The 15,023-nt window shown below is 37.0% G+C and overlaps 1 protein-coding gene across 1 annotated transcript in view; it reads right to left on the reverse strand.

The window, feature by feature from the left end:
- The window catches only part of ABCB7 (ATP binding cassette subfamily B member 7), a gene marked incomplete at its 5' end in the record, with an annotated part of 143,400 nt that overhangs the window by 18,810 nt on the left and 109,567 nt on the right, over positions 1–15,023 (reverse strand). Inside the window, 2 exons of the mRNA XM_079910471.1 lie at positions 5,570–5,673; positions 8,376–8,547. Coding sequence (XP_079766597.1) covers positions 5,570–5,673; positions 8,376–8,547 — 276 coding nt within the window. The remainder of the gene's footprint in view (positions 1–5,569; positions 5,674–8,375; positions 8,548–15,023) is intronic.

Here is a 15,023-nt window from a genome sequence, read left to right on the forward strand (position 1 = left end):
TTCAGATTCGACGGAGAATCTAAAGCTTTACAGACAAGTAAAGGCTAAGAGAATTCAGCACTACCAGACCAGCCTTAAAACAAATGCTAAAGATTGTTCTCTAAGTGGAAAAGAAAAGGCCACAACTAGAAACAGGAAAATTATGAATGGAAAAGCTCACTGGTAAAGGCAAACATAGAGTAAAGCAAGGAAATCATCTGTACACAAATATGATATCAAAATCAGCAATTAGTGAGGAGAGAACAAATGCAGGGTATTGAAAATGCATTTGAAATTAAAAGACCAGCAACTTAAAACAACCTTGCTTATATACAGACTACCATATCAAAATCTTATGGTAACTGCAAGCCACAAATCTACAATAGATACACACACAAAAAAGAAAAAGGAATCCAAATACAACACTAAGGTTAGTCATCAATTAACAAGAGAACAAAAGAGGAAGGGGAGAAAAAAGACCTAAAGAAACAAATCCAAAACAATTAACAAAAGGGTAATAACATACATAACGATAATTACCTTAAACATAAATGGATTAAGTGCTCCAACCAAAAGACAGACTGGCTGAATGGATACAAAAACAAGACCCCTATATATGCTGTCTATAAGAGACCCATTTCAGATCTAGGGACACATACAGACTGAAAGTGATGGGATGGAAAAAGGTATTCCATACAAATGGAAATCAAAAGAAAGCTGTAGTAGCAATACTCATCAGACAAAGTAGACTTTAAAATGAAGACTGTTACAAGAGACAGGGAAGGACACTACATAATGATCAAGGGATTAATCCACGAAGAAGATATAACAATTGTAAATATATATGCATCCAACATAGGAGAACCTCAATATATAAGGCAAATACTAACAGCCATGAAGGGAGAAATCGATAGTAACACAATAATGGGGGACTTTAACACACCATTTTCATCAGTGGACAGATCATCCAGACAGAAAATCAACAAGGAGACACAGGCCTTAAATGACACATTAGACCAGATGGACTTAATTGATACTTATAGAGAATTCCATCCAAAAGCAGCAGAATACACGTTTTTCTCATGTGCACATGGAACATTTTCCAGGATTGATCACAAGCTGGGCCACAAAGTGAGCCTCGGTAAATTTAAGAAAACTGAAATCATATCAAGTGTCTTTTCTGACTACTCGCTATGAGATTAGAAATCAACTACAAGAAAAAAAAGTAAAAAATATAAACATGTGGAGGCTAAAAAATATGCTACTAAACAACCAATGGATCACTGAAGAAATCAAAGAGGAAATCAAAAAATACCTAGAAACAAATGAAAACAAAAGCCCAAAGATCCCAAACCTATGGGACACAGTAAAAGCAGTTCAAAGAAGGAAGTTTATAACAATACAATCTTACCTCAGGAAACAAGAAAAATCACAAATAAACAACTAAATGTACATCTAAAGCAACTAGAGAAAGGAGAACAAACAAAACCCAAAGTTAGCAAAAGAAATCATAAAGATAGAGCAAAAATAAATGAAATAGAAATGAAGGAAACAACACAAAAGATCAATGAAACTAAAAGCTGGTTCTTTGAAAAGATAAACAAAATTGACAAACCTTTAGCCAGGCTCATCATGAAAAAAAGGGAGAGGGCTGAAATCAATAAAATTAGAAATGAAAAAGGAGACGTTATAATGGACACCACAGAAATCCAAAGGACCATAAGAGACTACTACAATCAACTATATGCCAATAAAATGTACAACTTGGAAGAAATGGACAATTCTTAGAAAGGTACAATCTCCCAAGACTGAACAAGGAAGAAATAGAAACTATAAACAGACGAATCACAAGTACTGAAATTGAAAATGTGATTAAAAAACTCCCAACAAACAGAAGTCCAGGACCTGATGTCTTCACAGGCAAATGCTATCAAACATTTAGAAGAGTTAAGAACAATTCTTCTGAAACTATTCCAAAAAACAGCAGAGGAAGGAACACTCCCAAATGCATTCTATGAGGCCACCATCACCGTTATACAAAAACCAGACAGACATACCACGAAAAAAGAAAATTACAGGCCAATATCACTAATGAACAGAGACGCAAAAACCCTCAACAAAATACTATCAAACCGAATCCAACAATACATTAAAAGTATCATACACCATGATCAAGTGGGATTTATCCCAGGGATGCAAGGATTTTTCAATATCTGCAAATCAATCAGTGTGATACACCACATCAACAAATTGAAGAATAAAAACCAAATGATCATCTCAATAGACACAGAAAAAAGTTTTTGACAAAACTTAGCACCCATTTATGGTAAAAACTCTCCAAAAAGTGGGCGCAGAGGGAACCTATCTCAACATAATAAAGGCCATATATGACAAAACTACAGCTAACATCATACTCAATGGCAAAAAGCTGAAAGCATTTCCTTTAAGATCTGGAACAAGATAAGGATGTCCACTCTCGCCTCTTTTATTCAACATAGTTTCGGAAGTCCTAGCCACAACAATCAGAGAAGAAAAAGGAATCCAAACTGGAAAAGAAGAAGTAAAACTGTCAGTGTTTGCAGATGCCATGATACTATATGTAGAAAATCCTAAAGATGCTACCAGAAAACAACTAGAGCTCATCAATGAATTTGGTAAAGTTGCAGGATACAAAATTAATACACAGAAATCTGTTGAATTTCTATACACCAACAATGAAAGATCAGAAAGAGAAATTAAAGAAACAATTCCATTTACCATCACATCAACAAGAATAAGATACCTAGGGATATACCTACCTAAGGAGGCAAAAGACCTGTACTCTGAAAACTATAAGATGCTAGTGAAAGAAATCAAAGATGACACAGATGGAAAGATCTACCATGTTGGGACTTCTCTGGTGGTCCAGTGGGTAACACTCCATGCTCCCAATGCAGGGGGCCTAGGCTCGATCCGTGGTCGGGAACTAGATCCTGCATGCCATAACTAAGAGTCTGCATGCTGCACCTAAGAAGTCCGCATGCCACAACTAAAGATCCCACATGCTGTAATGAAGGTCCCACTTGCTGCAACTAAGTCCTGGTGCAGCCTAAACAAATAAATAAATAAATATGTTTTAAAAAAACGATCTACCATGTTCTTGGATTGGAAGAATCAATATTGTCAAAATGACTATACTACCCAAGGTAATCTACAGCTTTGATGCAATGCCTATCTAATTATCAATGGCATTTTCACAGAACTACAACAAAAAAAATCTTAAAATTTGTACAGTGCCACAAAAGACCCTAAATATCTACAGCAAACTTAAGAAAGAAAAATGGAGCTAGAGGAATCAAGGCTCCCTGACTTCAGACTATACTACAAAGCTACACTCATCAAAACAGTATGGTACTGGCACAAAAACAGAAATATAGATCAAAAGGATAGAAAGCCCAGAAATAAACCCATGCACCTATGGCCAATTAATCTACCACAAAGGAGGCAAGACTATAAAATGGAGGAAAGACAGTCTCTTCAATAAATAGTGCTAGGAAAACTGGACAGCTACATGTAAAAAACTGAAATTAGAATATTCTTTAATACCATGCACAAAAATAAACTCAAAATGGATTAAAGACCTAAATGTAAGACCGGATACTATAAAACGCTTAGAGGAAAACATAGGCAGAACACTCTTTGACAAAAATCACAGCAATATCTTTTTCAATCTGTCTCACAGGGTAACGGAAATAAAAACAAAAATAAACAAGTGGGACCTAATAAAACTCAAAAGCTTTTGCACAGCAAAGGAAACCATAAACAAACTGAAAAGACAACCCACAGACTGGGAGAAAATATTTGCAAACAAAGTATTAGTCTCCAAACTTTACAAACAGCTCATGCAGCTCAATATTGAAAAAACAAACAACCTAATCAAAAAATGGGCAGAGGACCTAAAGAGACATTTCTCCAAAGACATACAGATGGCCAGGAGGCCCATGAAAAGATGCTCAACATCGCTAATTATTAGAGAAGTGCAAATCAAAACTACAATGAGATATCACCTCATACCAGTCAGAATGGCCATCATCAAAAAATCTGCAAACAATAAATGCTAGATAGGGTGTGGAGAAAAGGGAACCCTCTTACACTGTTGGTGGGAATGTAGAATAGTATGGCCACTATGGAGAACAGTATGGAGGTTCCTTAAAATACTAAAAATAGAGCTACCCTATGATTCAGCAATCCCACTCTTGGGCATATATCTGGAGAAAACCATAATTTGAAATGATACATGCACCCCACTGTTCACTGCTGTACTGTTTACAATAGCCAAAACATGAAAGCAACCTAAGTGTCCATCAACAGATGAATGGATAAAGATGTGGTATATATATCCAATGCAATATTACTCAGCCATTAAAAAGACTGAAATAATGCCATTTGCAGCAGCATGGATGGACTTGGAGATTATACTTCATACTAAGTGAAGTTAAGTCAGACAGAAAAAGAAAAATATCATATGATATTGCTTACATGTGGAATATAAAAAAAATGATACAAATGAACTTGTTTACAAGACAGAAATGGACTCACAGACTTAGAGAATGAACTTATGGTTATCATGGGGGCAGGGTGGGGGGAGGGATAGATTGGGAGTTTGGGATTGACATGTACACAGTGCTATATTTAAAATAAAATGCCTTTTCATGAAAAATAAATAAAATTAAAATTTTCTAAATAAATATAACAAATCCTCATGCTAAACAACTGACTTAGAAATTAAGCTGTTTTAAACATATGGCAGATCAAGTAATGTGCCCTGAAACTTAACTCCATATGCAAATATATGTCATATATGATCTAAAGCTGAAATTAGGCCTATCCTTCAACAATAGGGTTTTACTATATATTCAAGTAAAACGTAGGTGAATGGAGGCAACTGACAAATTACATCAGTCTATCTTCAGTTTTAGATTAAGGGGATTCATTCATGAAATTATGATTGCTGTTAAGAGTTTGGTATTTAATACAAAGATGTTATGATGTTTAATGTAGTTGCTGGGTAGTACCATGATGTCAGTGTCACAACATCTTGGTGCTTCACAATACTTGTTATGAAATGAATATACACTGATACCAGAACCGCAGGCTGTGTGTGCCTAATTTGCATCTTAGTGAGTTGCTCCATGATAAGTGAAAGGCTTTCTGGTGTGTACCGTGTCACAATCATTTATAAGACCTATTTTAATGAATGTTAAGTGGCAAAAAGCAGAAAGACTAAAACCTTCCTTTGTCAGCAGGTTAGTTGATTCCCACAGCTTTGCAAGATGAAAAGGTAATACAACAAGAGCGTAACGTGTCACACACAGTTTCAAAAAGAGATATATTTGCAAATGGACTTAACAGTGTGATAATATAATGCAACCTGGCATTCTTACTATCAACACTTCCTACATTGGGGAAAAGGGCTAGGTATTTGGCTCTACAGAACCTTCTATTGAAGTTCATTCAAAATATGAAAGAATGTAGCTATTTTACTGAAACTTCCAAGGAAAAAAGTTAAGCAATTTGAATTAAAGAGTTTTATGCTTTCACGATCATTTACCTCTTCAGTAATTGAATCTAATGATGAAGTAGCTTCATCATAGAGAATGACTGGGGGGTCCTTCAAAATGGCTCTTGCAATTGCTACTCTTTGCTTTTCTCCTCCTAGTAAAGAAAATTTTTAGTTTAAGAGAGCATAACATACATATTTTATATTTCTAGTATTTCCATTAATTACAACTACCAAATAATACCTTCAACATTTATCTTTACTGATTACTGATCATTTTACTCAGCTATAAGAGTTTATGTTCATATATAATATCTTTTGACAAACTATATTCCCTGGAACATAAATGTGATTCTGAATTCTGACTTCATGGCAGGCGAAAAGAACAAGGAGGGGAGGTGACAACTTTGATTCCAGAATTACCTCCCTCACCAGAAATATGCTCATGACATGTTACTTTATATGTACTTTATATTAATTCCCAATGAAGAGCAACCTCAGAGAGAAAAATTTCAATATTAGAGAATCAACAAAGCCAAAACCAAATTCAATATCTGAAGCCTGAAAACTTGAAGACATGAAACTATGAATATCTAAATTTATTTCTTAACATAAAAAAGTACCATTCAGCCAGTATTCTTAAAGACTTTTTTTTTGACAGAAAGCTATTATTTTCACAGCACTCTTCAAAGTTAAGGCTACAAACTAGGACCTCTTATTTCACCTTAGTTATTTGCTATAGGACTCTAGCATAGCAGAATTTTAAAACAGAAGCCCAGAAAGGTTAAGTAATTTGCTCAAAGTCACAGGCAAGTTCTAGCAAAATCTGCTAGAACTGACTAATTACCCCTGACTATTCCCAGTCCAATGCTCTTCCTTTCATAATGTACAAACCCATAATTACTCTTAAATTTATTCTAGAGAAAAGAAAAGAATCTTTCTTTCTCCACTGGGACTCCTGCAGGTCTAAGGCCATCAATCTTACATAAAACTATGGTTGGAAGTACAAAAGATGGTGCTTTGCTCAATATGTCCCTTTTGGCTCCTTTTCTTGTTCATTATCCATTAATTTATCAATGTCTGAAAAAACCTGTACTTTTTAGCATCAGTAACCTCTTCAGAAAACAAGCTCTACCTGTTGATTATCTGGTACACAAGTATTATTTCACTTTTATCTGTTCTTCAATTGTTATCTTCAACCTGTAAGAGGGGCTCCTTATGTCTAATATTAGTGAATACGTTTATATTCATACGATCCACACTCTTCCTCATTTTGTAAGTTCAAAATTCTCCTGTCAAGACAGGCAGTATGCCAGAACAATCTGCTTACCCACCTAGCAACTCAGCAGCAGAAAGCTCCTAAAAGAACTAGATACTCAGAGGAAGAACTAGTTTACACATGTTTCCCAAATTTCAAGTGGAAACCAACCCAGTTTCAATTCTATTCAATAGAATTTGGAAAAGAAACATTTGTTTGTTCTCTACCGAAATTATTTGCATAGGTGCTAAATAATATATTGCTCATTTTGAGAGGCCTGGTTGTAAGGCAATGGGTATTAGATAAGAATAAAATTTTGTTAAACATTCCTATCCCCAAAGGCATGCAGAGAGGAACAAAGTGATTGAAAAATGGGATGCAGCATAGCTAACTGAAGCAAAGTCATGTTTGAGAGGGCTAGTCTGTATTACGTGACAAATTGGGTATCTCTAGAATTAGCCCATCGGATAAATAATCTGGGGTGTGGGCTAGTTAATTGCAAAGTCCTATGAAGAGCAATGGTAAAGCATAAAGGTGGACTGGAATGAAGCAGGCATCTTATACTATCAGGTAATGACTAAATAGCTACTACAAACCACCTAAACTTGAAAATAATCTTTGCTTAGTATTTTCTAAACCTAGATCAAAACTTTCTAATAGACTCTAAATTCCTTGAGAGTAGGTCCCTTGATGCTTCATCTTTTTAACTCCCAAATCATTTAGCACAGCTGCTTGCACACAGCTTGTACCTAATCAATGTTGTGAATAACTGAAGCCAGCTTACAATGAAGAGGAACAGGGATTCATTAAAATTCATGTGGAGTATTCTTCATTCTCTTTTTCCTTACCCTCATCCCTAATCTATACATTTCCTACCCAAACTAAACTAGAATGAAGAGTAAATGTAAAGGATGCAGTATGTTTATGAGTTACATTAATACTTTCAGGCATTAGATATCATTATACTTTTAGAATTCAAATAATTTAGGGCAAAGAAACATTTTTATGGATCCTCAAAAAAATTCAGTCATTTTAGGATGATCCATTATTAAACATAGTAATCATCTCATAATTAACCACTTAAGTTAAAATGTGCAAGCCCTAAAATTTACTTGGCCACTGAACCAACAAAGACATGAAAATGAAGTTGGCTGTAAGGAAGTATAAGTATAAGGAGGTCTAAAGTATTGAAAACATCCCATAATGATCTAGGAAATTATGAGGAGATACACTATTTACTATCAAATTTCTTGTCCCTACTCTTACTTCTTTCCCATGCGAATAATGACCTTGGCTTTTAATATTAAGATTACGGATAATAAGTTAACACTGATCTCAACATGTATCAGTAACTTACTATTAAGCACTTACAGTGTTTGCAGCTTCAAGTGAAAGAAAGAGACTTGCATGATTTGAGAACAGTTACTTCTAGCAAGCTGAATTGTTTACAGTGACAGGCAGGAAACGGGAATTTGTCAAAAGAGACTGGATGAGCACTATGTTTGTACTCTGTCATTACATTTTCTAGTAAATGGCCCTGACAAATTAAAGTGTGAAGGGAGTATATAAGTGGGGGCCAGGTCTAAAATCTTTGATTACCTGAAAGCTTGAGTCCTCGTTCCCCTACTTGGGTGTCATATCCATGTGGCATTCGAAGAATTGCATCATGTAGTCCAGCTAATTTTGCCACTGCATACACTTCCTCTGGTGAAGCATTGATGTTTCCATATAAGAGGTTGTAGTAAATGGTATTATGGAAGAGGACAGCATCCTGGAGCAGATTTATACATACACACATAGACATGCATGTTCATATTTAACAATTCAAAGAATAGTAAAGACATAAAGGCATTAAAAGTAAAACATTGTAACTCCTTTTATCACCCCCTCATGCCTGCTCCATTTCCTTTCCCAGAGCTAATAACCATGAACAATTTGTTGTGTTATTATCCTAGACTTTTTCTGACGCATTTATGTGCCTAAACAAACACTTTTTTTTCCAACAGAAGTGGGGCCATACTATACATATTCGTTTGTAAGTTGCTTTTTTCACTTAACACAACCTGGAGATTGTTCATGACAGTAACAGAAACCTACCTCATTATTTTCAACAGTTGTGTGATACTAAGAATATATCATATTTATCTTATCCATTCCTCTACTGATGGATATTAATTAAAACTTTTGCTACTATAAACAATGTTGAAATAAAATATCATTGTATATGTGACTTATGTAAACCCATGCATTTCTGTAAGAAGGATTCCTAGAAGCACACTGATGAGTTAAAAGGTAAGCATATGTTTATCCTTTGATAGAAATTGCCCAACTATCTTCCAAAAACGCTCCAACAGCATATACACCAACCAACAGTGTACCAGGGTGCCAGGTCTCCATATCCTCAACAACGCTGGATATTAATAAGTTTTAGTTGTTGCTACTTTTAAGGGTACAATGTGCTTTTTGTTTAAATTAGTATTTCCCTAATTACTAATGAAACCGAATATGTTTTTATATGTTTCTCAGAAGCTTTTAAATTGGACTTAAAACACAGAAAACAAAGAATTTATCACTATAGATTTTTGAGAAAGTTCACTGCAAGCATTCATTTGATATTTCAACTTATTCTGACATGGCACACTAAAGCTAAATTATTTAAAATGAGCATCCACCTCCTACTTTTCTTTCAGTATCCAACAGTTGGAAGGTAACAGTAAGATGAAATAAAATGATTCCATTCATTAACATTAACCAGTACCCTCAATTAATTAAGATCTTCTTTAACATCATAATCAGACCCAGAGTTACAGATACTATTTCAAATCACTTTAATAATTTTTATAACTATTACTAATATAAAATTTTCTTGTACTGAGATGGTAGTTAAAACTAATGAGTTTAAAGTTCTACTTAAACTTTAAGTAGAACTTCAGAAAATACTTATTTTAAAATATTTTACATTTAGAAAAGAAGTTAACAAACAAATGCTAACTGGAAATGTTGAAAATACAAAATATGGGGCATTGAGAAGACAGCAGAGGAATGAGATGTGGAGATCACCTTCGCCCCACAAATACATCAAAAATACATCTACATGTGGAACAACTCCTACACAACACGTACTAAACGCAGGCAGAAGATCTCAGACTTCCCAAAAGGCAAGAAACTCCCCACGTACCTGGGTAGGGAAAAAGAAAAAACAGAGACAAAAGAATAGGGATGGGACCTGCACCTCTGGGAGGGAAAGGTGAAGGAGGAAATGTTTCCACACACTAGGAAACCCCTTCACTGGCAGAGACAGGGGGTGGGAGGGGGAGGGAAGCTTTGGAGCCACGGAGGAGAGCGCATCAACTGGAATGCAGAGGGCAAAGCGGAGAGATTCCGGCACAGAGGATCGGTGTCAACCAGCACTCACCAGCCTGAGAGGCTTGTCTGCTCACCCACCGGAGCGGTGGGGGCTGGGAGCTGAGGCTCGGGCTTCGGAGGTCAGATCCCAGGGAGAGGACTGGGGTTGGCTGTGTGAACACAGCCTGAAGGGGGCTAGTGCGCCACAGGTAGCTGGGAGGGAGTCCGGGAAAAAGTCTGGAACTGCCTAAGAGGCAAGAGACCATTGTTTCAGGGTGCGTGAGGAGAGGGGATTCAGAGCACCGCCTAAACAAGCTCCAGAGATGGGCACGAGCCTTGGCTATCAGCACAGACCCCAGAGATGGGCATGAGATGCTAAGGTTGCTGCTGCAGCCACCAAGAAGCCTGTGTGCAAGCACAGGTCACTATCCACACTTCCCAGGAGCTCATGCAGCCCACCACCGCCAGGGTCCCGAGATCCAGGGACAATTTACCCAGGAGAACACACGGCACGCCTCAGGCTGTTGCAATGACACGCTGGCCTCTGCCGCTGCAGAATCACCACTCATGGCGTACCCCTCCCTCGCCCCAGCCTGAGTGAGCCAGAACCCCCTATCATGCTACTACTTTAACTCCATCCTGTCTGGGCGGGGAACAGATGCCCTCAGGCGACCTACATGCACAGGAAGGGTCAAATCCAAAGATGAGTGCCAGGAGCTGTGCGAACAAAGAAGAGACAGGGAAATTTCTACCAGCAGCCTCAGGAGTAGCAGATTAAATCTCCACAATCAACTTGATGTACACTGCATCTGTGGAACACCTAAATAATGAATCATCCCAAAACTGAGGTGGTGAACGTTGAGCGCAACTGTAGACTGGGGTTTGCTTTCTGCATCTAATTTCTATCTGGTTTTATCTTTATCTTAGTTTAGTTTATAGAGCTTACTATCATTGGTAGAGTTTATGGATTCGGTTGCTGTCTTCCTTTTTTAAATATATATATATATATATATATATATATATATTTCCTTCTTCTCTTTTTATGGCTGTGTATGTGTATGCTTCTTTGTGTGATTTGGTCTGGACAGCTTGCCTTTTACAATTTGTTCTAGGGTTCTGCCTGTCCGTTTTTCTTGTTTTGTTTTGTTTTTAGTATAGTTTTTAGCACTTGTTATCACTGGTGGATTTGTTTTTTGGTTTAGTTGCTCTCTTCTTTCTTTTTATTATTTTTTTATTTCTTTATTTTTAATACTTTATGAAATTTTTTATTTTAATAAGTTTATTTTATTTTTGTTTCTTTTTTTCCCCTCCCTTTTCTTCTGAGCTGTGTAGCTGACAGGGTCTTCATGCTCCAGCTGGGTGTCAGGCCTGACCCTCTGAGGTGGGAGAGCCAAGTTCAGGACATTGGTCCACCAGAGACCTCCCAGCTCCACGTACTATCAAACCGCAAAAGCTCTTACAGAGATCTCCATCTCAACTCTAAGACCCAGCTCCATTCAACGAGCAGCAAGCTACAGTGCTGGACACCCTAGGCCAATCAACTAGCAAGACAGGAACACAACCCCATCCATTAGCACAGAGGCTTCCTAAAATCAAAATAAGTTTAAAGACCCCCAAAACACACCACTGGATGCAGTCCTTCCCACCAGAAAGATACAGCCTCATCCACCAGAACACAGGCAACAGTTCCTTCCACCAGGAAGCCTACACAACCTACTGAACCAACCAATGGGGGCAGACAACAAAAACAACGGGAACTACAAACCTGCAGCCTGCAAAAAGGAGACGCCAAACACAGTAAGTTAAGGAAATGAGAAGACAGAGAAATACACAGCAGATGAAGGAGCAAGGTAAAAACCCAAGAGGCCAAACAAATGAATAGGAAATAGGCTCTCTATCTGAAAAATAATTCAGAGTAATGATGGTAAAGATAATCAAAAAACTTGGAAATAGAATGGAGAAAATACAAGAAACGTTTAACAAGTACCTAGAAGAACTAAAGAGCAAAAAACAATGGTGAACAACACAAAATGAAATAAAAGATTCTCCAGAAGGAATCAATAGCAGAATAACTGAGGCAGAAGAACAGATAAATAACCTGGAAGATAAAATAGTGGAAATAACTACCACAGAGCAGAATAAAGAAAAAAGAACGAAAAGAATTAAGGACAGTCTCAGAGACCTCTGGGACAACATTGAATGCACGAACATTAGAAATATATGGATCCCAGAAGAAGAGAAAAAAATAGGGACTGAGAAAATATTTGAAGAGATTACAGTTGAAAACTTCCGAAATATGGGAAAGGAAGTAGTCAATCAAGTCCAGGAATTGCACAGAGTCCCACACAGCATAAATCCAAGGAGAAACACGCCAAGACACATATTAATCACACTATCAAAAATTAAATACAAAGAAAAACTATTAAAAGCAACAAGGGAAAAACAACAAATAACACACAAGGGAATCTCCATAAGGTTAGTAGCTGATCTTTCAGCAGAAACTCTGCAAGTCAGAAAGGAGTGGCGGGACATATTTAAAGTCATGAAAGGGAAAAACCTACAACCAAGATTACTCTACCCAGCAAGGATCACATTCAGATTCGAAGGAGAAATTACAACATTCACAGAAGCAAAAGCTAAGAGAATGCAGAACCACCAAACCAGCTTTAAAACAAATGCTAAAGGAACTTCTCCAGGCAGGAAACACAAGAGAAGGAAAAGACCTACAAAAACAAACCCGAAACAATTAAGAAAATGGTAATAGGAACATATATATCGATAACTACCTTAAATGTAAATGGATTAGATGCACCAACCAAAAGACACAGACTGACTAAATAAATACAAAAACAAGACCAGTATATATGCTGTCTACAAGGGAACCACTTCAGACATACAGACACATAGACTGAAAGTGAGGGGATGGAAAAAGATATTCCACGTAAATGGAAATCAAAAGAAAGCTGGAGTAGCAACTGTCATATCAGACAAAATGGATTTTATATTTTAATTTTTTAAAAATATCTTTATTGGAGTATAATTGCTTTACAATGGTGTTAGTTTCTTCTTTATAATGAAGTAAAACAGCTATGCATATATATATATATATATATATATCTCCCCATATCTCTTCCCTTTTGCATCTCCCTCCCTCCCACCCACCCTATCCCACCCCTCTAGGTGGTCACAGAGCACCGAGCCCCTCTCCCTGTGCTGTGTGGCTGCTTTCCACTACCTATTAATTTTAAATTTGGTAGTGTATATATATCCATGCCACTCTCTCACTTTCTCCGAGCTTAGCCTTCCCTGTCCCCGTGCCCTCAAGTCCATTCTCTAGTAGGTCTGCATATTTATTCCCATCCTGTCCCTATGTTCTTCACACCCATTTTTTTCTTTTTACGATTCCATATACGGGTGTTAGCATATGATATTTGTTTTTCTCTTTCTAACTTACTTCACTGTGTTGCAGACTCTAGGACCATTCACCTCACTAAAAATAACTCAATTTCATTTCTTCTCATGGCTGAGTAATATGCCATTGTATATATGTGCCACATCTTCTTTATTCATTCATCTGTCGATGGACACTTGGGTTGCTTCCAGGTCCTGCCTATTGTAAATAGAGCAAGAATAAACACTGTGGTACATGACTCTTTTGCAATTATGGTTTTCTCATGGTATGTGCCCAGTAATGGGATTGCTGGGTCATATGGTAATTCTATTTTTAGTTTTTTAATGAAACTCCATACTGTTCTCCATACTGGCTGTATCAATTTACATTCCCACCAACAGCACAAGAGGGTTCCCTTTTCTCCACATCCTCTCCAGCATTAATTGTTTGTAGATTTTTTCATGATGGCCATTCTGACTGGTGTGAGGTGATACCTCATTGTAGTTTTCATTTACATTTTGCTAATGATTAGTGATGTTGAGCATCCTTTCATATATTTGTAGGCAATCTGTGCATCTTCTATGGTGCAATGTCTACTTAGGTCTTCTGCCCATTTTTGGATTGGGTTGTTTGTTTTTTTGATATTGAGCTGCATGAGCTACTTGTAAATTTTGGAGATTAATCCTTTGTGAGTTGCTTCATTTGCAAATATTTTCTCCCATTCTGAGGGTTGTCTTTTGGTCTTATTTATGGTTTCCTTTGCTGTGCAAAAGCTTTGAAGTTTCATTAGGTCCCATTTATTTTTGTTTTTATGTCCATTTCTCTAGGAGGTGGGTGAAAAAGGATCTTGCTGTGATTTATGTCATAGAGTGTTCTGCCTATGCTTTCCTCTAAGAGTTTTATAGTGTCTGGCCTCACATCTAGGTCTTTAATTCATTTTGAGTTCATTTTTGTGTACGGTGTTAGGGAGTGTTATAATTTCATTCTTTTACATGTAGCTCTCCAGTTTTCCCAGCACCACTTACTGAAGAGGCTTTTTCTCCACTGCATATTCTTGCCTCCTTTATCAAAGATAAGGTGACCATATGTGCGTGGGTTTATCTCTGGGCTTTCTATCCTGTTCCACTGATTTATATTTCTGTTTCTATGCGAGTACCATACTGTCTTGATTACTGTAGCTTTGTAGTATAGTCTGATGTCTGGGAGCCTGATTCCTCCAGCTCTTTTGTTCTTTTTCAAGAATGTTTTGGCTATTCGGGGTCTTTAGTGTTTCCATAAAAATTGTGAAATTTTTTGTTCTAGTTCTGTGAAAAACGCCAGTGGCATTTTGACTGGGATTGCATTCGAACACATAGATTGTTTTGGGGAGTACAGTCATGTTCACAATGTTGATTCTTCCAATCCAAGAACATGGTATATCTCTCCAACTGTTTGTATCATCTTTAATTTCTTTCATCAGGGTCTTATAATTTTCTGCGTACAGATCTTTTTTCTCATTAGGTAGGTTTATT

The sequence above is a fragment of the Stenella coeruleoalba genome (genome assembly GCF_951394435.1).
Source record: "Stenella coeruleoalba genome assembly, chromosome: X".
Lineage (NCBI taxonomy): Eukaryota > Metazoa > Chordata > Mammalia > Artiodactyla > Delphinidae > Stenella > Stenella coeruleoalba.